General features: G+C 40.7%; 2 protein-coding genes across 6 annotated transcripts in view; both read right to left on the minus strand.

Moving 5' to 3' along the window:
- DAPK2 (death associated protein kinase 2) overlaps positions 1-19,462 on the minus strand; it is a 44,048-nt gene extending 24,586 nt beyond the window's left edge. For all 3 annotated transcript variants that reach the window (XR_014591072.1, XM_083871000.1, XM_083870999.1), the window contains exons 1-4: positions 19,357-19,462; positions 18,677-18,773; positions 12,630-12,726; positions 747-968 (exon numbers count right to left, since the gene is read on the minus strand). Coding sequence is in view for 2 of the 3 variants with exons in the window: in XM_083871000.1 (XP_083727126.1) it covers positions 747-968; positions 12,630-12,691 (284 nt within the window). In the remaining variant the exon portion in view is untranslated. The remainder of the gene's footprint in view (positions 1-746; positions 969-12,629; positions 12,727-18,676; positions 18,774-19,356) is intronic.
- A 2,576-nt stretch (positions 19,463-22,038) lies between these two features.
- The window catches only part of TBC1D2B (TBC1 domain family member 2B), a gene marked incomplete at its 5' end in the record, with an annotated part of 31,251 nt that continues 26,517 nt past the window's right edge, over positions 22,039-26,772 (minus strand). For 2 of the 3 annotated variants that reach the window (XM_083871158.1, XM_083871160.1), the window contains one exon: positions 22,039-25,946. In XM_083871158.1, the coding sequence (XP_083727284.1) occupies positions 25,751-25,946 (196 nt within the window). In that variant the 3' untranslated portion in view covers positions 22,039-25,750. The remainder of the gene's footprint in view (positions 25,947-26,772) is intronic. The other variant, XM_083871159.1, reaches the window with a different exon arrangement.

The following is a 26,772-nucleotide window of genomic DNA, read 5'->3' on the forward strand; positions in this document are numbered from 1 at the left end:
GGAATATATGGTCTACTTAACTTCAGCCACAGTGACTATATTTCCTGCCCCTAACACATGGAGAAATCACATCAATTTGCATGTAGGAGTGAGGAGGTCCACTTGTCAGCAGGACCTAAATGGCAGTGGTTTGCCGCCTCATATGGTGGCACAAGAGTAAACAGCTTTTTTTCATTCCCATCCTGCTGCTGTTCATCCTCAACAGTCAATGTCTAGGGATTAAAAAACCCTCTTCCCTTGCCCTCTTCTCCTTTTCTTCTCTAGCTGATCTAAATAAGGAAAATATGAGAGTAGTGAGAGTAGTGAGAATGGCTGTGAATTTGGAAAAGGCTTGATGGCCTCACATGTATTTAAAGAGATGAAAGAAGGAAGAAAAATGAAACATTTTTCCTGAACAATGAGCATTCAGCAGCCACTTGTACTTCCTCCAAGGTTCATATCAGGGCAGCCCTAGGCAGACATGAGGTAATCACTCCCTTAGTAAACTGTTTTCAAGTTGACAAGACTCCCTGGCTCAGTATCAAATGACCTCAGCTGATGTTCAGGTGAACCTGTATCCCCAGGGCACATGGACGAGCTAGGGGGCCTGTTTACCACCAACCTCACTCAGTGCTCCTGCTGAGATTTGTGAAGCCTGAGAATGCAACAGCTCCATTTATCAGTGCTCCTGTCCTCCAGCAGCCTCTACAGTGCTCTCTGGTTTCTATTTATCTCAGCCATCCTTGCAGGGAAGAGTCCTTACTCACAGCTCCAGGATGAGGACCACATCTGTCTTGTTCTCGTAGATGTCGTGCAGCTTGACGATGTTGGGGTGCAAGATCTGCTGCAGAATGGTGACCTCACGCTCGATCTCCTCCCGGCTCACCCCGCGCCGGCTAGCCCGGCTCTGGCGCTTCTTGATGAACTTGGCAGCATATTCCATCCCTGTGCTTTTCTCTCGACACTTCTTCACTATAGCAAACTGGCCACTGAGAGGACAAGGAGACAACAAAAATGCTCTTAAGGCTTTTATATGACAGCTTCCCAAATAAGCCAGTCCTACTATACAAAGCCTGATCCTGCAAGCCCTGAGCAGCACTGCTGAGCACTACTAAGCTCGTTCTTGGTACAAGAGTGAGGACTGTCAGGACTCTGCAGTCAAAGGTAGTAGAGCAGTAACAAGGTAACCTCCTACTATGTCTGAAATTTAGCAAAACCAAACAATGACTAACAAAGGAGTTAAAATCTCTAAGAAATAGTTTATGTTTAAATGAGTAAGATCTGCCTCAAAAGGTTCAAGCTACCACTACTTTACTCAGTAATGCTTAAGACATTCAAGTCTGCAACACACCATTGGGTGCTCTGAAAGAACACACACACACTTAAAATATTTGTCTTAAGTATAGTACCTAGAGAAGAACTCAAAGGAATGATTACTCTTTGGATATGCAAAACTGGCTTCCAGTAACCAATTATCAAATTTAAAAAGAAAGTTTATTCATATTTATGCATTCACTTGATAATCTGGTGGTAAATATAACTCGAGTAAGTGCAGCTTTCCCACTGCACCTCAAGGACAAAGAATTTCCCACTGTACCAAACAGTACAGTGGCTGCATTAAGGTTAAAAGGCATGTACTTGCAGTTTGCTAATAAAATTTTTCTCATCATGAGCTCCTAATATAGTCCAACTGCAAAATTCCTGCCTTATCTCCTATGAATTAGCAGATCTCTAGTCCCAGAATACACATCTAGTATCAGATACTTCCTTATTCAGGACATTATATCCAGACTTGGAAGGAAAAGGCTCATCTTACAGGTAACCATAACCTTTCGCTACTGTGATTTTATCAGACAGAATCTCTTTATAAGAATCACAAACAAACTCTTTAAGTGCAGGCCCCACAACTACACTGCATAAGCTCTGAGCTGTTCCTGTTTTCAATATTATTATATCATTCACTGGCTTGGTAAATGAGAAATGCAAGTACAGTTGGTATTTAAATTATGCAGCATACATGGCAATTATATTCAGCACCTCATTAGATGCTGTACTTAGTGCTTTATCAACACAGACATCTGATTGGAGTTTCTCGTAAACATACAAAGGCAAAGAAATTAAAAATTAAGGCTGTCACTTGGTGCTCAATTGCTCTCAAAGGCTCCCACCCTATGGCAGAGACAGCCTCTCATTTTAGAGTTCAAGAAAATGCCACGCAGCCTGACATACTTCTTTTAGGCTTTCATTCTCATACATATCCTAACCCCTTCTCAGGAGAGAGGCAGGAACAGATGGGACAAGTGTAATTATCCCTTTAGGAATAATCATTCACAAATGGAATCAAGACTGTGGCCATTTGACACATGCTTTAATTGATTCATATTTCTCCTGCTTTTATCATTACCCACAAACCCTAGAGAAATTCTCACTACAAAATCCCCAAACTTGCCTTAAACATTCTACTAAAAGTTTGTTTTGCAGTGCTGAGAACTGCTTGTATAAAACATCGAAGGTTTGATGTTTTTCTTGTTTGTTTGGTCATATTTTGCAAGAGATGCATCTTGCTTGGTTCAGACTTTCTGATGAAACATGGTATTAATGTTCCTGTGGTTGTTTCCTTGAATCCTCTCTAGGGACAATTTTTTTCAAAGTTCAGGAGAAAATATGTTTTTATGAGTACTGATTATGGGAACGAACACAGTCACTTTTGCATTTAGAAATTCCAATAGTACTATGGATTTTGTACATTTCTGTTTATGCAAAAACTTACAAAAATAATAATGTCACAGCATAGGAATTCCCGTCTTCGCCTTTGACATAAATAATTGTCCCAGACTGTAAGTATTGCAGTACCAATTCCCTTGTAATCTACTATTGCTCCCCTGTGTGGCCACCAACACACACTGTTGCTGCTCCTGTCCCACTCTTCATGCCATTTCCCATCTCCCTTAAAAACAGGCTTTTGCATACAAGTCTTTAATGGGACAGTTTGGGACTGAGGAGAAGAGGTTGCAAGCCACAGAGAAGGACACAAATGCTCAGTTTTTTAGCCTGTGACATTTATGACAGTTACAATGCAATTACAATTCATAGCTCCTGGAGGCTCATTCAGCTATGAAACAAGAGGGTGCCTCACAGGCATTTTACAATCACAGTCAGACACTTTGGATTTCTCATCATCTACAGAGATTATAAGGTCAGGAGCAAGACAATAGTGGTTTTGTGCCTTCTCATGCATCTGCATTCAGACCATAAAAATCAAACTCTGCCAGTTTCCAAAACTTTTGACCTAAGCTAGAGAAAAAACAGAAGAAAGAAAAGCATGTCTCCCTGACACCTAAGCTGACAGCATTGAGAAATTAAGCCATTTAGATAATTTCACATGGGGCATTTTTACCTGATCTTAGACTTGAAACTAGATTTCACAGCTCAGCTATCCAAATTTCAGCCAAAAGACCTTGCCAGAATTCATGGGTTTTAGTACAGCACTGAAATGAAGATGACTTGGATCATGAACAGAAGTATTTACAATATACACAGAATAAGCTCAGAGATGGACACCTCTAGATGGAGCCTACCTGGACCTCAGTAAAAGCCTTTGGAACTGTCCTCCACAGCATTCTCCTGGAGAAACTGGCTGCACATGGCTTTGACATTGGTCTTTGAAGTCTTTTCCAAACTTAATGACATTACGATTCCTAATTTCTAAAATGTTTTTTTCCAAGAACTTACATTTCTTCCCTTCCAGTAATATTTTGGACACCTGTGCAACAGCCTTGTCACACACTGAGCATCCTCACTTGTGGATATAACTCTTGAAGATGAACAATAGCAGTTGCAACCTGTCAGTTATAATATAATTCGGTACAACATCAAACCTGTCCATCAGTAATGGTGGAATTTATCCCAGCAATGAAGACAACCCATCATTTGCATTGCTGCTATCATGTAGGAGGTTTGTCACTGAATAAGAACACAGAACAATATTACTGGCTGGTTATGGAGTCTATTTTCAGAAGCATGCTTTAGAAGAGCACAAGTTCAGCTCATTCAATCATCATGCACTTCAGGAGACAATGTGGGAAGAAAGAAACGGAACAATCCAGAATAACAGGACAACTTTTGCTCTTTGTCAAAGTTTCCTTTGAATGCTGGGTCTGGAGCATAATGCTCTGGGGCAGAATGTCACCCAAGAGCAAGAGCAGTGCAGCTGCCAGTCTGGAATGCCCCAGTGCCCAGCAGTGCAGCTGCTCCACAGCTTTAGAATAAAGAGTCCTTTAAGCAACTGCTTGCACAGGCATAGGTTTATCCAGTCTTCCTCTGATATTCCTGAAAAACTGCATGGCTCAGGAGCTCTTCTCAAAACACTGAATATATGTAAGCAAAGTACTGAGATGACAGTACAGGTTACCAGACTCCAATCAGGCTTTCTGAGGCCTGAGTGGGGAGAAGTCAGGAAGCTGATTCTCTCTGTCATTTGAGAAGAGCAACCCATTTCTTCCCTAAATACCAAATATATGTTCCCTTTCTGCATGTTCAGTCTATTTCTTTATGCCCTGTTCATATTCAGCTTCACTTCATTCATTAAAGAATTCTAAAAAATATGTTGATGATGATTTAGTTGTTAAAACTTGAAATTCCCATTAAAGACATGATATATGTGAACAAGTTGACAGATACACTTTAGACTGAAATATGTTTTCAACAAGTTCTTTGAAAAGTAAATGAACCTGGCTAAGGACAGTGCTCTGGCATTCTGCCAGTCAAGAGGTGACACAACTCCCTATATGAGGCAGGACAATTTATGTAGGAACAGATTTGCCAGGGATTTTAGACAGCCTCCCATTGACTTTAACAGTAATAAGGTTCCTACACATTTGATAAAAAGTAATACCTTGGTCCTTCCAATTTCCCCAAGTCTGTAAAATACAGGTAATGCTACTGGAAAATGAAGTAACATTATATAGGGTAAGGATACAAATAAATTTCATGCCTCTAAATATCACTAGAAGTGCAATTATAGTAATTCATATTTTATTCACTAAGTGTTCCTGCACAAGAATACATGACATGAAAGGAGGCTAAAATAAAACCAAACAGCACCTAAAACAGTTTATAACTGCTTAAAATTCACAGGCGGTACTGTGAATTCATGTTAGTTTAAAAAGACTAAAAATGTATCATGAAATCATTGTGTGTACATGCATTAGTTAACAGACATAAACAAAACCACAATAATAGTGTTTAGCCAACCTGAACACAGGGCTTCTTTACATTCAAGGCTGGCATATTTAGTTCAGCAGAGAGAGTAATTCATTCTCAGTTATATCCATTGCTATTACGTCAACGGTTTTGTTCATCATGACTTTTTGCCACTATTAAATTAGGATTGGTTTTATCTGGTCATCTCAAGCTTAGAAGTCTGCATCTTACTACTTTTCCATCTTTTACACTCCTGTTTCTTTTTCTTGGAAAAATATACTAAAAATTTTATCCATTTATGGTTGTATTTTTTGCTAACTTTCAAAGCAAAGGCCTGGAAAATTCTTGCTGAATTTGAGGAAAACATTTTTCAGCCTTATTTTTTTTCAAATGATTAGAGCAATTGCTCAATCATAGTTTTATTAAGCTAAATACTCTCCTCTCTCTTTGCTTACACCTCAGAGATGACTTCTGCTAATTCATAACTGCACTGATGCTCTTTCCAGAAGGGAGGACAAGAATCTCCTTGGAACAACATTGAAGATCCATTTTTATGCTTTCAATTCATTTATGAAACACAGATCAACCAAAGGCCATACAAGGTTCACAAAACATATGCATAAAAGTGCATTGCTGGAGGATTTTTGCAGGAATTCTGTAGTCACATAAAAGTCTTCTGTAAATGACAATAATTTACAGTACTTTTGTTGTTTGTTTGTTTGGGTTTTTTTTTTGTTGTTGTTGTTGTTGTTGTTGTTTTTTTACTTTTTGTTTTAGACTAAACCAGGATTTTGGTACAGCAGAAATTTAACCTAAGCAGTAAATAAATAGGAAGTCAAATAGCACAGCATTTATAAAGAAATTAGAGTAGGATAACTGAAACAGCAAATCCGCAATTCTTTGACAAGGTCACTGAAGGGAAAGCATCTCACTGCTTCTGTAAGGCTTTATAGAATAAAACTAAAAAAAACACCCCAAAACATTCTTCTGTTAAATAAATACTCTGATGGCAACTTCATAAAGAGTTCTAAAAATAAAACTGCCACAAATGTCACTGTACTTCTGTTTAAGTTTCAGATAAAACTGAGTTTTGGTTTACTTGTTTGCTTTTCTTTTCCCTCAAAGCAAAATGCAAAGGAAGTGGTTACCTCTCCTACATAGAACTTAAACTACCAGATGCCAGATTATAACAGAATGATCTAAAACTTTTTTAAATAGGGCATTTAACAGGAATTTTGCTGGACTACTAAAAAGTAATAGAAAGAAAAAAAAAAATCAGCTGCAACTCTTAAACACACTGACATTTTCACTCACAGCTCATGTTTTTTGATTGTGTAGTGGTCTAGAGCACAGTAACTTTGAGAGGTAAGTTTCGATATTCCTGAAGGGAAACGCTGAGCACCTTTGGACTTATCCTGTCTCTGATAAAGTCACTGTCTGGCACCTTTCATCCACATCTCCCTAAACTCACACAAAGGTAACCAACACACCCTGACCCAACGGTGATCTCTGTGTACTGTTCCAGAAAAGTGTCAGAAGAGTAGAAGAATATGAACTCTAACAGAAGAATCTGGTTTACTGGAATAAGTAGAGAGCAGTTCATTTGAAATTCAAAGAAATTTTGATAAATCTAATGTTTCTGAACAGTGCTATGAATGATTACAAGCTATCAGTACAGTAACACCATTAATACCTTTAACACCTTGTGGGGTCCTTAGCACTGAATCATCAACAGCATCTCTTGAAACTGTTCAATGCTTTTGGAAACTTCCCAATCCCATAGTGGCCATCAATGTGGCCCTTATCAGCTCCTCCTGAGACTGGAGGTGCAGAGTCAGCAGTGAGAGAGCATGAGCCCAGCAGTTCTGGCAAGTTCCCAATATCCTGGCAAGTTTTTTGTGCAATCTGAAGTTCTAGAATAAAATGCACATGAAGAAAAATCTTCCCTGCTTATCAGAAGTAGCTTTTGGATTGAGTATCAGTGCTCGGAGTGGCAATGAGCAGAGTGCAGAGAGCCAGGGAAGGTCACAGTCGACTCACGCTCACAGGAATAGCTGATCTGATAAGCTGTTCCTCTTGCCATGTGGAGCAACAGCAGGGCAATCATAATGTGCATGAGGAAGTTTAGCAGACTGCACCTGGGTGTGTAAAGGTCCAAATCCACCTAGATATCGGACTGAGAGTAATAGACCTGGGAGCACATGAATTGTAAGAGGGAAGCAGTATTATGGTCAAATAGTTAAATGATTTTTCTCCTTCCCCATGTATCTAACAGACAGATACTGTGCTGGCGTTTTATTCAAGACTTTACGAAATTATCCGTAAGGCCAAAACTACAAAGTGTTGCTGAAACTCCCATTTCACTGCTCAGCTATTACAAAAGGTCCTCACTCTGGTTCAAACTGCTGATGCAGAGTGTTAACAAGGATTAATAGACGTCACCTGAGATAAATTAAGCTTTACCATCAGACAAGTACCTGTGAGCTCTGTTCCGCATCAGATATTAACAATTTGTTCAGTGCCTTATCATTGTTGTGTGCGTTTTACTCATAAGTAATATTTTTCATTTTAAAAGTATGAAATTAATACTACACAGAGTATATCTTCTCAGCTGTTGAAATTTCTATCTGCTTTCTACTGCAATGCAAAATGGAAAAAATAGTTTTATTTTTACAGAAATGGCAAAACAAAGATTGGGATGAATATTCAATGTCATTTTCCTGGGATTAATATCCTGCTTAATATTCAGTGGTTAGAATTTGAGCTTTGTGAGCACTACCACAAAGGCCATTCATCTCTAATTATACTCTCAAAGCCAGACATGGACTGAGGAGAAACACTGAGATCATTTCCATCATCAAGGTGGATGCTGATGATAAGGAATGTATGAGTTTGCTACAAAGTAAGGCCAAGGCCAGCTCTTCTCTGTTACTGTAGCTAGAGCAACTTTGTTATTAGGAAAAAACCAAACAACAAAACCTTCCATCTTCTCTGCACTTTCTGTAACAAATATTTTATTTTGGAAACAGTTAGGTAGTATTGAAAACTAATAGAGAAACCTGCTAGAAAGACTAAAAAGAAAAAAATCAAGAACATTGACTATATCAGATAGCTGATAACAATCACAGTGATTGTGACCAAGTACCACATGCCAAAACTGTTTCAGCAAAAGATTCACATACATGTAACATTACTTAGAAGATTTGTAACAAGAAACATTACCAGAAGTGTGGGGTAGTCCTCAGGAATTAAATTAACATTTTGCATCAAACACAAAGACCTGCCTTGTGTGTATTGTAAAATAAAATAACCCAAAGTTATTCTTCAAAATTTAAAGAACTAATTCAAAGTGCAAGCTAATCATAGAACAGAGTTAAAGTTCATGTCTGAGAAAATACAGTACTGAGCAATTTCTACTGTTAGAAAACCATTCCTGATATGAAGATACTGCATGGTGTGAGTTAAGGGTAACTTTCCCAGCTGCAACCACAGCCCTCTGTTTAGCAGGGAATGTCCAACTAGCTGGGGGCCATGACTTTTTTTTTTTTGAGATTTCCAGGTTCCTGCCATACAAAGAATACCTGGGTTACCTCTGCTTTTTTGTTTTCACTACATAAATAAATACCTAGTTACACTGTCAGAACAGCAACTTGTGCCAGGCTCCAAGGTCCCGTTATCACTGGTAAAATGCTGCATTTGCTGTCCTTTAAAGCTTCACCCAGAAAATGGGGTTTCTCCTTTCTCAGAGTTGATCCTCCACACACAAGCACAGAGGAAGGAGGAACTTGTAGCTGGAGATGGGGAACTACAGGGAAGCATACCAAGCCACTGAGGAAAGATGGAACTTTGCTTTAACCATGAAACCCCTGCCCAGGTCAGCAGGGACTGAGAAGCTGGAGGCTCAATTATGCCCAAACTAATCAACAAAAATCACAGTGATTATTTTCTGCATGAGGGCATTGACTGGCCCAGGAGATGGGGGATGAGCACAGTTCCCAGTTATGGAGACAGGCAAGAAACTGTAGTAGCAGGTGGTAAGGCTGGCCCACACTGTGGAGGAAGGTAGAGCCCCTTCCCTACAGTGAAAGAAAAACAGTGAAGGCAAAGGGGGAGACTTCCATGACCAGAAATATCACTCCAAGGTTTGTCTGTTTTTCTCTGTCAACTGTGAGTCCTTGCATGCTGCAGAGCTGAGCTGCAGGAGCAGCTGGACACTGGCCAGGACAGCAGTGCCAGGCCCACACCACCCTGCAGGAACACACTTTCTCAATGGGCACTGTCACAAAACACTTTGGGAAAAGCTCCATGACATTTCCTAGCCTCAGCCCCAGCTTGATATGCAACAGTGACACTGCCCAGAAGTCACAAATGTCAACAGCTCTCACAGACTGGCTGGCACCACATTTAGGTAATAGATTAATGACTCTATGGTACATCCTTTTATAAATCACACTGCACATCTCAAATTCCAGTACCTACCACCACCATCAGTGTTTGCTACTAGAGCAGGAAAGGGCTCCTGCATGTTCATGTAATATTTTTGTTCAGTGAGCCACAACCACTCATCCAAAACACAACAACTGAAACATTATATTAAAGGCTTTCCAGTGAGCTTTTTTGCTGCCACTCTCCTGGAAACTATATCCCTTGCCCAGCAGGGCAGTTCTTCTTTCTGTGGGCCTACTCTGCCCTTAATTGAACCAGAAGTTATTTCACCTGCTGCATATTCCCAAGAAGACAAATTAGTCTTCACTTCTTCACATTTTTCAAGGAGTATTTCCACTGATTTGGCACATCATTAACATCCCTGCAAATGGCTTAGGCCAGGACCCTTCTCAAAACAGCCCAAATTGTTAAACCTGTATTATTTCTTTATAATGTTGAAATCTGCTAGAGAGTCTTCTTTTTAACCTTCCTTTCAGCTACGGCTAGAGAACCTCAGTCTCCACAGACTTGAAAGCGACTGATACTATCTTGAGAGAAGCAATGCAATTATATTTGTATATTTGAAGTATTGCACACATTCAGCATAGGCCACGCTAAGCTTCCCAAACAGAGCTGCTGTAATGAACAAGGCCATCAGCAAGTTGTCTCTAATGCCACATACCTGACAGATTGCTCCCTGTGTGTACCCTTTGGAGAAGTTGAGCAACAGAGGTTGGTATAAGATTAATATTTGAAAGACTGAGGGAATGTTGGAGCTAGGCAGCTGGTCAGAGCACACAGCTACAGCCACGGAAAACCTGCTCTCTCCTCTGCAAAATGCCTTCTCTGACACCTCTGCCTTGGCACATGAGACAACCACATTGAAAACTTCATGCGAGCTGCTTCCAGCTCTGCAGAGACTCTGAGGATGATCTGGCTGGGTTGTGCCCACCCACACTCTACATGTACAGGGCTTTACGCGGCTGCAGCTGGGGAGCTTTGCTGTGGTCACCCTCAATACTACCCACAATGACAGGAAGTACCTCCTTTCATCACCAGACCAGAGAGTTCAGCCTTTGCAGTCTGTGGTGGGAGCATCCTTTCCTGAGTGCTGTGCAAAGACTATCAGATAAAGAGGTGCTGACTCTGTCAGTGAGCCTCTATTTTATCTCACGGGTGAATCCCAGCTAGAACAAGCACTAGGCCTACGTTAACAACTAGTTTTGTTCTTAAGAAGTAACAACGTGAGCAGGACAAGAACAGGACAGACTCTTCACCGATGCTGTTTGAAAACATTTGTTTTGTGATTTCTGCTGGCAGAACGATAATAATATGAATCCTTTAACCTACCTCTAGCTGGCAGTAACTAACAGCTTGTTGCAAACTGAACTAATAAAATCTACAGGTTCTTAAGGCCTCCGTCAGTATTGGAAAAGATCAGTCACTGGAATCTGTCCAGCATGTTAACTTCCTTCTAGCAAAGCAAGATACCATATCAGTAGTTACTGCTCAGAGATAAAGAACCATGACAACCCAGGTGACACTGCACATTTAACACACAAAACCTGAAAGTGAAAATACACTGACTAAGACAGTGTGACATTATACATGCAGCCTGAAGAGGAGGAGGGCTGCTGTGACCATACAAACCTTGACCAGCCTTTCAGGCTGATTCAAGCAGCAATGGCTGGCCTTTGCCGGATTGTTTCAGCTACACTTCTCCATTCAAAATCCCCAATATCCATCAGCTTGGAGAATGATGCTCATAATCTCAAAAGATTCCCAAAACCAATTCAGAAACCAAAGTAAAAATAATATACTCAATCTTCAGTTTCTCATTTTAGTAGTTTGACTGTTTAACCTAGGGCCTCCTAGATTAAAAAGCATGCCTCTTACACCCTGCATACACACACAGTGAATTTCTTTACTGCTCACTGTTATCAGGTTTTCACTGTCAGACTGATACTCTCAGTACTAGGCAATACTTAAAAGTAAGCAGTCATAGAAAATTTAATAGTTATGGCCTTCCTGAGAAGGAAGGGAATGGAAAACCAACCTCAACCCTTCTCCCCTTAAAAGAAGTCTTCTCAATAACTCTAAAGATTAAATAGCTGAGAGTGAAAAAAAAAAATTGGCAGGGACATGGCATCAACTGAAGTGTTTTAATGGAACTCATTACTGGCCCTTAAAAAAGGGTGATGGCACATACACAGTCATTTATCAAGACCAACTGCCAGACATTGGGAAAGAAGCCAACCTGTGTATAGCCCTAATTTAGCTATTTGCATATTAAAACAAAAAACATTAGAGGGTTGGACACAGAACGGAAAACAAGCCATCCTCACTAGAGCACTGTGTGTTGCTCAGTGACTGGGGGAGTCCTGTGGTATCCAGTCCACAAACCCAGCAGTGTTTAAGCAGGTGCTCATGGTTAAGCATGGTAACAGTTGGTAATTACACCTATAATTAATACCTGTGGATAAACCTTTATACATTAAAAACTATATACAAGCATTAACCAGTCCGAGCTGAAGATTTAAGAGGCAAAGCTTTTCAGGAATACATGCACATTTTTTTGCAGGCACATATGAACGAACATGTGATGTCAGTGCTTGGAGCCAGCTGAAAACAACAGTGCTGTGGGGTGCTGCTCAAAACAACAGGACAAGTGAAAGCAACAGCACCACAGGCTCCAGGTTCCCAGGTGGCTCCAAGAACAGACATGTGAACTCAAGTCTAAAGCACAGACACAGGTGACACCTATCTACATAAGACAATGCAAACATACCTTTTGTTGTCCTAGTTGCAAGAAAAGAAACAGGAAAAATAATAAGCACATTTAATCTAAAGAAAAAAAAAACAACAAAGAACTACAAAAAAGTCCCATCCAAAGTGCAGTCTATGTTATGTGTGTTGCTATTGTAGTATATTGTAACTGATCTAGGCTATCACATAGAATAAAGTAGCAAATATCCACATGTGTCAGCTTTTACAATCATGTGGTGTCACCAGTATGACCTTACCTTCCCAGCTCTTCGCCAATTTCGTAAACATCCTCCACCTTCTGTTGCTTGAAGAAAGCCATACTTGGTCTTTCATTGATGCTCAAGGATGATGCAACTAGAATATTAATGAAGAATGATATTTCATTGCATTTTGCAAGAGGCTAAGTCTCAGTAATACACATTTGTGGTATAGGCACTTTGGATCCATTGCAGCTCATTCATGGCCAAAGTTACCACTGATAATCAAAATAACTAATTCATCAATCTCAGCCAAAGAGTGAGGGTTCAAATCTGGAAAGAGATGAGCACCTTTAAGTGAAGGAGATACTTGGCCATCACTGACATACCCAAGAATACACCTAACTAGAAGTACAGAACACACCAAGAAACACAAACATGATAAAAGGAAAATTAATTAATTAATAATTTGACAAAGTTCTGGACAATAAAGCCTCTACACTACACTAAAGAGAATCAGCATGAGAGTTAGCATTACAGACTCCCTCAGACAGATCCTGAGACAGAGAGACCAGGAGTCAGAGCTTCCTTTTTCTCAGGTCAGGCAGTGCTCCTGAAGCACTCAGGCAGAAGTACACAGCAGACAGACATTTGAACTGCTGCTGGGAAAAAGTGCTGTGATTCCCTCTCCAGAGCTTTCAGCACATCTTCTACCACACACAGTAGATGTTTCAAATGAGAAGAACAGCAGCAGCATCTGCTGCAGGTGTTACTTTGTATAACTGTGCAGTCTGTTTCCTGAACACAATCTTTTAATCTGATAATCTCTTTGAGCTCTGAAAATACAATCCTCGCAGTTGGACCATCTGTGCATTATGCTGGGCTGCTTCTGGATGAGGAGAAGATGAGAACTCACATTATTCCTTGGGATACACCTCCACAACAATGTATGTTATGGTAACAGAATAGATGTGAAAGAAATAATTGGCCAGGTCATGACCTATTTGTTGTTCTCTGTGGAGATGAACACTGGCACTATGCCAAATGGCTCAAATATCCATTGTTTAGATCAGAACATGTAGAAGAGCTGTAAGGCTTCTAGTACCACAATAAAATCCAACTACATTGAGACATATAGTTATTCTCACACAACTCTACACTCAACAGCATATCTTGTCATTGTAATGTGCTTTGCTTTATGACTCCCAGATGCTGCTTCCTGCAGATGCACTGGGGATTTGCAAGTTCTGTATCTCTATACAGCTCCTGCATATTTTTAAATTGCAGTCATTGGCATCTGACTGGTGCATATTGCGAAGCATATTTCACAAGCAAACAAAGCTCTATTTTGATTCTTTAGAAATAAATTCAATTCAGTGTTGCAAGAAGATTCAGCAGACCTATAAAAGAGGACTAAGTATCAAAGAGCAATTGCAGTATTCCTGTCAAACTGAAAGGTACACAATTTGAAGATTTTTCTCCAACAAAAGCAGGTATGGTACACAGAAAATACATTGTAAAAATCTAACAATTCCTCAATACACACCCAAGCTGTCATCATTCACTCACCTCAGAAAAAAGATTGGTTGCTTTTTTTGCCCCAACCCTTTTTACAAACCACTGGCTTCTAATACATGGGTATCAATTCTTTTCCAAATACACTCCTTCTATTATTTCAAGGAACAGAAAGTCTCCTAGCACTTCTGCATAAATACATATTTTTAGTTAATGTTAGCAAAACCTACACATCAGGAGAAAAATTCTTGATTGCTTTAAGTCAAGCAGAAGGGCTACTACATCAATGCTTACAGCCACAGCTTCACCACTGTCAGACGAGTATTTTAGTTATACATCAGAACTGTGATCTGTGCTCTCTGAAGGTGTGTGTCTGAGCATCTCTAGGGTGACAGGCATGCTGTGGTGTGACATGACTGACATGCATCTGGCACATGATCCAAACACACCCTCAGCGGAGGAGAGGGAGATGAAAGGCACCCCTCACATGCTCTTGAGAGCAGCACTACTGGAGGTCTTCACTGCACATGAAATGGCTCAAGGGCTCTGAGGCTGCTGCATTTCTATTAACAAACCTGCTCAAACCCCAGTTTCAAAACTCCATAATGGAGAAAATCGTGCCTCCCTTGTCCTCCTGTGTAACAGAGCTTTAGCAATGATCTCTCTTGTTAGGCTACCCAAGGCAAACGAGAGAAACCACACAGGTTGTGACACTGAAGCCCAGGGTAACCACCACACTATTAAAATACATTGTAGAAACCAACACTTGCATTTGTGAGCATGATGCACTGCAATATGTATTGTTATTTTTCCACTTTCTATCCTGGCTTTGCTGATACTTTCATAGTTTTTCAAGGTGAAGCCAGGTGAACTGTCTTGTTAACTCTGTTGCTCAATAATTTCCTTCCCAAAACCACGTTCATACCTGGGATGACAATGTCTATTTTACTTCTCAATGAAAATAAGCAACTCAAATTTCACTTTGTAAGCAAATTACCAAGTGATTTATACATAGTGAAGAATACTTGAAATATTCCTCAAGTAACCTTTTATAATCTCACCAAAAGATCACTGAGCACTATTGCTCAGAGGTTGACACTACAGTCAATAAATGCTTGAGTCATATTTATAAGAATGAGGGCATTTCTGAGCTATTTGCTCCTTACTAAGTTTATATAATATTGCTTGCTATTGTTCAAAGCAGAATTTTCTGAAGTGTTGGCTGCATTCAGCCTTCACAGACTTCAAAAAAGCAAGCAAAGGACAAAGTCAAGCCTTGCTGAAAACCCCAAACCTTTCACTCACCCTGAATTGCAAAATTACACTCTGACCACATGCAAAAGTCAAGTACAGGTAAATGTCCAGGTAAGAAGAGATGCTGCTGAGATTTGCCCAAAGACTGTAAATCCCTCAAGCTGACTATTTCCCTTCATCAGAATCCAAGGTACATGGTCATAAACGTTAATCCAAACACACCTGAAAAGTCGTTGTTTTAAGAAAGAGTTCATTGCCATTTAGAAGAGCAAGTTAAAAAGATTGCTTTGAAAGTGGGGAACCCACCCAAAATGCATCTGTGAACACAGTCACTTAATGTTTGATTGACAAGTTGACTCATTTCCCAGTATCCTGCAAAGAACACAGCTGATTCTGCAGCTGCATAGAATCCATGCAAAAATAACCAGGAAATTCTCATACCTTCTGCTGACCTCTCAACTTACACTCATTTCTGCAGAGGTCAAAGCAGTAAGTTCAATCACCTACAAAGGACCCATTCAAGTCCAGAGCTTTGCTTCTGAAGGCTGAAGACAAAACTGTTGCACAGTGTTCAGACCCCCAGTGATATCTCTGATGTGTTGGTGTTTCCCAAGTCTATCACTTCATGTTATCCTATCCTGCCTTCCACAGACATCTCTCCCTGGCTTTCACCCAACAGTCATACTTAACAAATGCCCAAAATAGATCATGCACTTGATGACCCAAAGCAACTGTCATCGGCACAGCACAAAGGGGTAAGCCCATAAAAGATAGCCTTCACATGTTTAAAATTCATCTGAAATAGAAGTGCCATTCACAAGCATGAATGTTACCCTTCTCAGACAATATACGTTCACCTTAGGAAACTAAGGTCATTTCACTTTCAAAGATTTCTTGTACTACAGCGTTTTTGTTGGACACCACTTACAAGTACAAAGCACAAGTACATCAAAGCAGGAATGAGAAAATTAATTTTTTTCTAGTCAGGCAGTGATTTTTCTTATGGTAGTCAGTGAAGGCAGGCAGAATTAGAGATGGACAGACATTCACCTTGGACTCAAGACAAAAAAGTTGTTTAGGATCTGGGGAAAGAGCAACAACCAACTTTTTTTCCTCATGCGCACCTTATGCTAACAGTTCAGAGGCATCTCCCCTCCTCCTCCTCCTCACAGTGAGCATTTTCATATGAAGGCCAGCTTCTACTCAGCATTTATATTGCTGTGTTTCCATAATGGTACTCCATAGTACAGTATAGTATATATAGTTTAGTATAAGAACATAATACTTGACCTTTTTTTGCTGTATCCAACTCTCCTTAATGCAGGCCGAATACCACAAGGCAGCAAAGTATTGCTTATCCTGTGTGAATGATTTTACTACAGACAAGGAACAAAGCTGTAACAAACCCAGAAATAGGTTACAAGCTCTGAGATGGCAGTTTCAGGCACTAGAAACGTGTCCTGCCTCATCTCTTCACATTCTTCCTAAACTCTGCCCTACCATAAAACAGGATCATATTTACCCTAAGAAATCACAGTTTCCCACTGTGATTTAAGGCATATATTTACACACACATACTTTACATCAGTACAACCCCTGGATAAAGACATTCTTATTGCAGTACAGAAAGGCCTTTTTAGTGCAGCTTGTGCTGTATACAAAGGACATTAATCTACAGAAACCCTCTCTTCTGTAGAGAGTGACAGAATGTCTCTCAAGAGGAGCAGAAGAAAGGTCTCTATCTCTCCTCTAATGAAGTTCTCCCTGCACGTTATGAGCCTGTCATTACCAAATTATGTGACAATCAGTGACTGGTTTATACCTGTCAAATCCATGAAAAATGTCCACCCACCAGTGAACAAGTGCAGAATACAGAAATCAGAGGTGAGAACAAAACTGTTGGACCACTTCCCTTGCCTACAGCCTTGCTTTTTTTTTTTTTTTTCTTTAGGGTTTCTTCTGTCCTAAGGAAACCTGTTTCAAGAGACTGAAGTAACAGTTGAATAATCTGACTTTCTCAAGTACACCTGACATGAGCTGAATCATTAAATCTTTTGCCAAACTCAGAAGTATTCTCTGTGGCATGCTTTTATATTAGAAAACATTAGTTACACTAAGCCAAAATCCCAAACTCACTGGAACAGATCAAAGTAAAAACTTCCCATATGAACTGTTTTACAAAACTGAAAAATGACCAAAACCAATTTAGAATCAAAACCAGACTGTTTTAAATTAATGATCTGGGAAAAAAAAAACCCAACAAAATCTTTAAACAAAGTTATATTTCTTCTAGTTTTATGCTAAAACTAAATAGATTTTTATAAGCATTAAAGTATTCTCTTCTTTCACTTTCATTCCTTTTTTCACCTTTCGTTCTCTTTTATCCCACAAAAGACTAAGCAATTTCAACAGGAAACAAAAAGAAAAAGAAGAAAAAAAAAAAAAAACAAAAACAAAACAAAACAAAAAAAAAACAAAAAAAAAAAAAAAAAAACAAAAAAAAAAAAAAAAAAAAAAAAAAAAAAAACAAAAAAAAAAAAAAAAACCACCACCCAAACAACCCAAGTGTTCAAATAAGCAGAGGGTAAAAGTTCTGTTAATTTCAGCAAACTCTTATATTCACTGAAACATTATCCTGTCAGAAAACAAAGGCAGCCTAAATTGTTTTCTGCCAGGAAATTGAGGCAACTATTACTACCTGTGTGTCTATTAAAAAAACCACGAAACACACCCAGCATCTAAGCAATTCAGCCCCATTATAGAATCACTGCTCCTGCCACTAACTCTGAAGGGCTTCTTTTCTGAGTTCCCAAATTTACCGTGCAGTAATTACATGGGTGGCGAATGACCCAAGACTGTATTTCCAAGCCTCTGCTTCAAGCACACGTACCAACCACATTGGCTCTGCAGCTAATTCCAGCTACCCAGCTCCCAGCCAAGGCCTGGGATCCCAAAGCCCGGCGTGCCTGAGTGCTGAGCTGGGTGGGAGCACAGCCTGGACACTCAGTGCACAGGGGAAGCCCTCAATGCCAGGCATGCTGGCATGAGCAGAACCCTGCTCTCTGTCCATGAGGCACCTTCAAGGATTACTGCTGCACATAACTCATATCACCGTCCCAAAGTCAAGGGGACCTTGCCTCTGCGATCCGTGTTTCCTGCACAAGCAATTAAAAGGCACAGAAAAGTCTTACACCAGCTGATGTTTCAGAAGACAGTCAGAATTGAGCTTTCCCCTCACGCATTAAGCAGGTGAGCACTACGATTTTGGTCCTTTTGCAGCTGGTGACTGATCAGCCAAAGCAAGAGAAATTGCCAGAGGTTTTTGCCCTCTAACTCACATCTTTCTTCCTGACTGTCCTCCAGAAGGATGCAGGCCAGGCCAAACCAGTCCACTATACCGTACTGTATTGCTCCAAGACCCCCGGCTCACTGGCTCTGGAACAGATGCAAAGAAAGCCAAGTGAAGCTGTTTGAGGGAAAAGGCAGAAAGAAACTTGCGGGCAACCTATGAAAGTTGCACAGCATTCGCTGAGCGCTGGCAGCAAGCTGAGCCTGAACCCCGGACCAACCGTACCCGATGGCCTCGGACAAGGAACAGCGACAGACCGAGCGGCGCGTAACACCAAAAGGGGCGCTTCTGGAACCGCTGCATTGCCCGGCCCCTGTGGGACCTGCTCGGGGATAAAGAACAGCTGCTGGCGGAGGAGGTGCTGCGGGGAGCTGCCTTTACCCCTGGCTGGCGGCTGCGGGCACACACGCAGAGCCAGTGGCAGACACCGTGAAGAGGCCGAGGGTCCACACCCCGCCGGCCCCGTGGGAGGGACCCGCCACCAGCCCCGGAGCCCCCCGGCCAGAGGAGCTGCACAGCCGCGACACCTCAGCCCCTGAACCGCGGCACAGGAGGGACAAGGAGAGGGAGCGTCCTGAGGGCGGCTCAGCGTAAGGGACGGACCCAGAAGAACACGGAGAAGGGAACCTGCAGAGAGCGCCGCCGGCTGAGGGGGCAGCGCGCACTTACCGCGTCCCCCGGGCTCCCGGAAAGCGCAGGGTCTGGCCTGGCCGAGCAGGGCGGAGGCTGACGGGGCAGAAGGGCTGTGCCGGGCGGAGGAGCCGCGGCGCCCTGCCCGCCCCAGGCCCGGAGGAAGGAGGGGCCCGGCTCCGCGCTCCGCCCAGGGCAGCCCCGGGAGGAGAGGGCGAGGGGCTGCCGCAGGAACTCCGCAACAATCGCCCCGGCCGCAGCAACGCTGTGTGCATGGGAGTGTGGGGCGATGGTAGCCTCGGGAACACCCAGGACCACCCCGACTGTGCCAGCCCTGCACTGACCCTGATGGGATGCAGATATATCAATCTGGGCCAGTCCAATGGAGAGAAGCACTTAAGTTGTGTAAGCCTTGTTTCTGTATTCCATACAAGCTGAAACACAAGCTTAGAGTGGTTACTGCGTGGTCTGAAACCCACCCTTACCCAGTGAAATTGCCCATTGTTTCAAGAAACCACTGTGACAAAGAACAGCACAGGTTCCCACACCTCACCGGGCAGCAGAACCAAATACAGGTTCTGCCCAAGTAGGATGTTGCTCTTTCACGGTTCTGTAGTTATTGACCCTTAAAACACTGTCTCAATACTTCTTTGTAACATCTTTGGATGAAGGTAAAAGCCTTTATCTGCATACAGGAACAGGACAGGAACAGAAAAGAAAACCCAAACCTGAGCAGAGTTTCATGCAGGCAGCACTAGCAAACACTGCAGCCATGCATTTGCAAGGCTCCTTTAGAAGTGACAAAGTAGGAAACCCATACTTATGTTCCAAAAGGGGAATTCCAGGATTAAAAACCAAAAAAAACACTACCTACATTTCTTAAAACAGGCGAATAGCTTATTCCACAGTTTAATCACCAATCACAGTGCCTGAAGACATCACTGATTCCATTCATAACGTCAAACCTGACATCTTAGGGGTAACTCAATGCACAACCTAGCTGGTTTGTAAACACCAGAGGTACATTGTGTTTGAGAGACAAAGGCAGGATGCAGTAACTCAAGACTAGGGGAATCTTAGTTGGCTAAAGTCATCTTAATTTACCAGGCATATTCTAGTATTGAATGTTTTAATTACTGGAGATGTATATTTTTAATAATTGTGTTTTTTAAAATCATATTCAGTATATAGTCCTGAGTTTTGCTTTCTAGTCTCATGCTCTGAAAAGTAAGCACTACAGGTGGCCATCCTTAAACTGTAGACAAATTGACTTTTACAGAAGATCATCACAGTGAAAATACCACTCTGCTAAATTCTAATTGAACCTTCTACCTTATTTTCCGGGAGGGGGAGGGGGGCGGAGTTTCCAAGGCAGAGCACACCCTTCCTTTTCATTATCTGAGGGAACATACTTCATGTGTGAGAATTCCTAAAGCTTCAGCACTACATGGATTCTGCTTTCTGTTGAGGTCAAGGAGGTGCAGATAAGGAAGCTATGTTTAGCACTTCTGAAAATCCCAGAGAAGGAACACATGATACCTTGTAATACCAGATTCAGTGTGTTCTCTATCTCTGAGGCACCCAGAGCACAGTGAGACTCTGCAGGTGTTTGGTCTCAGTTCAGACTAGGCCAGCTGTGTCTATCCCAAGTTATGCATTTCTTAGGAACCAGGTTTTCAACATACATCAGCCACACACATCCTTATTGCAATCCCACTGAGAGCAGATGCTTCAAGCTTAAGGAGCGAAGGGGAGTCTCAGCTGTTCTTTATAGGCCCCAGCAGCTGCTTAGGACAACACAACCTACTCAAGCTAAACATGCCAAGTATCCAAGTGAGAACATTGCTGCTCATGCACTCTTCCCAGAATTTTCTGTTTATTTCTCTGACTTAAAATTTTCAGTATACAGGACACGAGGTCCTTAGGCCATAGTTGTGTTCTGCCTCAGCTGCTGATCTCTATCCTGATTTGTAACCCCTTTGAACAGATTTCCAGCTGTGCCAATATCTACTCCTATAACAGCTTGCCATTCTGTAGCAGAGCCAGAGGACAAGAACTGTGTACTATTCACCTCTGCTATGAAAGATATGCTTGGATATGCAATCACAATCATGTCCTAACTCTTATTTTTTCCTCCCTTACATTTAGGTTTTAAGTTACATATCTGAAGTAGCTGAGGTATTCAAACCTCTTTAAGGGAATCAAGCAATTCCAAAATGCAAAATTCATATCTGAAAGACAGACATTGAGACTTGATTTCCAAATTAATTGAGTGCTTGGTTAAATTTTAAAAACAGCTGAAATTATTTATTTGATGACAAAAGACTGTGTCAGAACATCAGTACCAAGCCTCCTAAAGAAGCTTTTGGGGTCAGGAGATATTATACAAATACATTTCCCAGAAAGTGTGTGAACTCAGAAAATTCCTATGAACGATCATGCAAATTTTGTCTCCCTCCCCCCGACCTTCTCCCAAGAAATGAAGGACACCAATGACAAGTTTACCCAGTCAGCATCACCTATGTACAACATGTCTATAGTTCACATCTTCATGCTTCAAAGCCAAATTTACATGTATGTTTCTTTATAAAGATTCTCTCAGACCTCATTAGACAAAAATACAAGCTCTACCACCGGCTTGTTCTGATAACACCTGCAGACATGGGGAAAAAAAAGAAGAACCAGAGCAATCTATAAAGTAATAAACAATTTATTTTTTCTTTACATCAATCTTTGTGAAGATAACATCACTTATATTTGTGATTCAAATGTCTTGTACCGCATATTGCTGATTTTTAACATGGCACTTCAGGAAGCAGTGACTTAAACAGCTACACAATTTCATTAAATTAATCAATTTGCCATTTCTCAGTTATGTGCCCGAACATACAACTCTGTCAAATTTAAGACCATTCATTAATTTCTGATGTTTTATATGGAAGAAAAAAAAATATTTCCCTTTCTGCTGAAATACCTTACCATGTTTACAAATACTGAGGGGAAGGGGAGAATCTCTCACAGAAGACACTGAAAGGGCAACAGAAAAATCCTTTTTATTGATTACATAGCTGGTAAAAAGAACAACACCAAGCACTGTGATAACACTACCTGTACACATGTACAGGTCAAACTGAAATACTGTGCAGTTCTAATAACTAGAGGTGTAGTGCACCAATTTTTTGCCTGTTTAACAGAAGATAATTGACCCTTTTAAACAGCTAATGAAAAGTTTCACTGGGAAGCCATGCATACATGAATAGAGCTGGAGGAATATTCCGCACAATGCAACTTTGCGGTCTGGGTTACATCACACATTCTGGGAACCATGCGTGAGGAACTCTTTGCACATTATGTGCAAGGCCTTGAAGTTAAAATATCACCTTGGCAGTTGTTATGGGCCTGAACAGGTCAATTGCCCACTATCTGGGTGCCATGACTGGTAAACCTCATGAGCCACTGCAGAAGTTCACACACAAACACAAAGTCTTGGGCTCCATGCAGTTCAGCTTTGGCAGGCCACTGAGGCACACTGTATTCTGGCCTAGTTTCATCAGGTTTAAACACTGCCTGTGTATCCTGCATGTCTCTAATGAGTTACTACTCTAAAAGATAACCAGATTTAAGCACCACTAGAAAACTAAGTCACACAATGACATTTGCAACAGCAAGCAAGGCAAGCTCCCTTGATGTTACTTCCTGCTATACACATCTTATTTTTGTTCCACGGAGACTTCTAGTGGCCAGAAGTGAGAAACCTCTGCAATTTTTTGACCTTTTAGCTCATCACTAAATCAGTAACAAGGCTTAACAAAATGAAGCCAACAGCTTGCTGGGAAATCGGGCATAACAGCATTGACTCATTTCATATCTGTCAGCTGAAAAAATACCCAGAGACAACACAACTTGCACAGACAGGGTTCCTAACATTCATGGGTAACAGTCACACCGTGGCAGAAGAAACAGCTACTTAGTTTTACTGTATAACTGGAAACAACTCAATAGAATGAAACACAACAACACATGCACACACAAACTGAACCATCAGAACAACTCTAACAAATACTAATGATATTACTCCTGTAATATTGCAGGTCGTGTTTTGTCAGCTAAAGAACTTCCTGAACTGTTGCCTTGAAGTTAGTTTTATCTTCACAAACCAAACGCTTCAATGCAATCAGCCTGAAAACATCTCCTGAAGTCACTGGACTAGTTCATAGTGAAGGCTTGAAGCCAAAGAAAAATGGATTATAGGAATAGAGTTAAATACAAGTATATAAATTCTTCACCTTACTATTTCATTTGTGGTCACTGAAAGGAAGATCTTCACCTTAAAAAAAAGTCATTTAACACTTGAAAACAACATTAAAACAAACATACAAACAAAAAGCCTACATTACATATTTATTTAGAGACCAGCTCTTTCAAAACCAAGACAGCGTAACTAGAAAATTAGAAAACCTGGTCCCATTTTTGTATTCAAATACTGATTTTAAGTAGGAAAAGAATACAGTACATGCAATAATATCAAAACCCTGCCCTCTAATACACAAGCAGAAGTAACCAGGGAATTGGAAAAAATCCCCAGCTACTGCCTACCACAGACAATTTAGGGGGCATTTTAAAAGACTAGAAACATATAAATCAAGACGATCACACCATCAGTCCCTCATTGGCAAGGATTTGCTGGCTAGGTAAAAATTATGTGTCATACAGGAAGCATAAATTTTATATCAAAAGTAGTCTTCTAAGTTACAACTTCACCTCCTATTAAATAGTTCCCTTCCATAAAAACTAACTTACAATATGCTTACTTAGAGAAGGCTACAACTACATTATCTAAAATAATTTTTTTTAGAAAGTGCTGTGAAACAGAAGCAGGATTTTTCCCTGCATACACTTAAGGTGACTAAAACGATTACATGATTGTACCCAATAAAGTACTACTAGTTCTAGAAAACCAAAACAAAACACACAAAATACAAGCTTGATGTACTTGACTCTTCCCAATGATTAGTTTTGTTTTTTGCCAATTAACCACTTCCCCAGAGCCGTGATTTGCTGCCTAGTATTTGAATCCTCATTTTATCATGACACATTATAGTCAATCCAACACTCTGAAGATCCAACAGTTCAAGAAAAAAACGCTGCAAAAGTCCAGAGAATAGGCAGCAAAAAAGAACCCCTCCTTCTCCCCAGAACCATTTATGAGCACTGCTAGTGACTAAATGAGAGAGAATGGTCCCCAGTCATACTTCCATACCAGAGCACTACAGCTCAACAGCCCAGATGTTGCTCCTTACAGCTGTCTTGCAGGAAGCACATCCAACACTCACAGTAAAGCTGAGTACATAGGAGAATATTGCATTTTTATTTTGGAAAAGGATCTTCTGTTCCTATGTGCAAGTTGTGACCTTTAGGTTCCTTTGATTGATTGGTAAATATTTGTTTTATGAACCCAGTGCCTATCACTATTGTACAATAGTTCTACAATCATGCAGAAAGAATGCTGTGTCTCTTCTTAAAGAGCAAGATTTCACCTTAGGTCCTAAAGAGGAAGAAGCGTTAAAAGAAAACAGAAGAAAAACAACAAAAAATTAAAACCCCATAACAAACCTTCAACAGATAAACAAAAAAATAGCTTCTAAAGCATGGTACTCCTGTGACAAACTCCATTCTTCCATAATATCTAGAGTTAGGTTGTGGCCTTTTTGAACCATTGCAATCAAAAAACTGAATACAAATAAAATTGATTAAAGAGAGTTTGATCTACAAATCCCTTTGCATTAATGGGAATCTTTATCAACACAGCTGCCCTGAAAAGTAGAAATTGTGTTTGCTATCACTGTTTTGATAGTCAGTGACAAAAATAGGTACTTATTTTATCTTTACTTTAGAGTACATATATTCAAGTGTTCTGTTTGGTGATCCATGGCATGACACTTAGTAAAAGACAAATGAATCTCCACCCCATGCTTGTCTGGTTAGTGACCTCAAGAATGGCTAGAGTAAGCCAACCTGAATCCAAGAAATATGATGTCCTCTCACATTGAGCCTTCGCTACAAAAAACACGATTGCATTAAAAGAACCCCTGAACTCAGTATGACAATGAATGTAACAGAGCATGGACTTTCCTTACTGTTTCACATCCAGGCATTAATGGTGCACTGTGGGAAAACAACTGTCAATTCAGCTAAATGACTAAACTGAGACAGATATTAAGTGCGCTACAAATGATTCCATGAACATAAATGTAAACAGAAGTGTTTGGCCTCCATACAAAGTGGTATTTCTAAAAGTGCTGGGATTTGGAAATCTGTCCTGCATATTTCCAAAAGCAACAAGTTTACATTCTGTTTGACAGGGTTAATGAAGTGTTTTGGAGGTTAACTCACTTTGGTCATGATCCCAAAGAACAGTTTATATTAAGTAGTTTCAGCTATCCTCCTCATCATCACTAATAAGGTCTCTTTTTTCTACACAGGTCTCTCGCTCGCGCAGGAAGTCCTCGCGAATGGCCTCCAGCTCTGTCAGCTCCAGGCGTACTTTCTCCAGGTGATAGGCCCTGCGGTTCCTGATCTGGCGTAAGGGAAAAGGGTTCAGGTCTCCAAAAGCAATAGCAGTCAGTTTCCTGCAAGATTACACAATGGTAGAAGACAATCATTCATATTTGCTGGGCTTTTAAATCAGTTTTAAACTTCATCTATATCAACTTTTATCATATGTCACATATCTCTGGTTTCTTTCACACTTGATACATCTCAGATGTTACCAATATTTCAAGAAAATTCTATAAAGCATTCAGACTTAAGGTTATTTCAAGTGATAAAGTGTAATCAAATGCTCAAGAGTTCCCCAAACCACCTGTAAACTCTGCTATAGAGATCACGGCCTTGAAAACACTGAGCAGAAGACATAAACTTGGGTCATCAGAGCTTCCTTGGCTACACTGAATACTTGGTACATCCAGTTACCTGTTACAGATTTGATAACTTCCTCCACAGAACCCACTGCAGCTCCTTCAATCCCAAACCACTCAGCCCTCCAGTTAACCAAGACAATCTAACAATTAAGAGACCAGATAAAGCCAGGGACAACACAAACGTGGATAAGGATAATACAGGACATGGAAAAGCCAAAGTTTCCAACACAATGAGAATGCTCTGGGGTTCTGCTGGCTGGAGCACAGAGATCTCCGGGCCAGTGTCAAGCCAAACCTGTCAGGGCATAATGCAAAGCGCCACAGAGGATCCAGCCTCCTTCCAGAGTTATACTGCATCATACCATTCTGTATTCCCAGCAAACCTAGCAACTGGTCAGTCTAATCAGTCCAAAAAGACTGCATCCAACACTATTATGGCTGATCTACATTCAAAAACATCTCATTGTTTACTAAGGAAAAAAGGAGGACTGAAGTATTTAATTTACTCTATTTTAATTATCAGAAAAAATATTAA

Source organism: Zosterops lateralis, assembly GCF_965231275.1.
Source record: "Zosterops lateralis genome assembly, chromosome: 13".
In the NCBI taxonomy this organism is placed as follows: Eukaryota; Metazoa; Chordata; class Aves; order Passeriformes; family Zosteropidae; genus Zosterops; species Zosterops lateralis.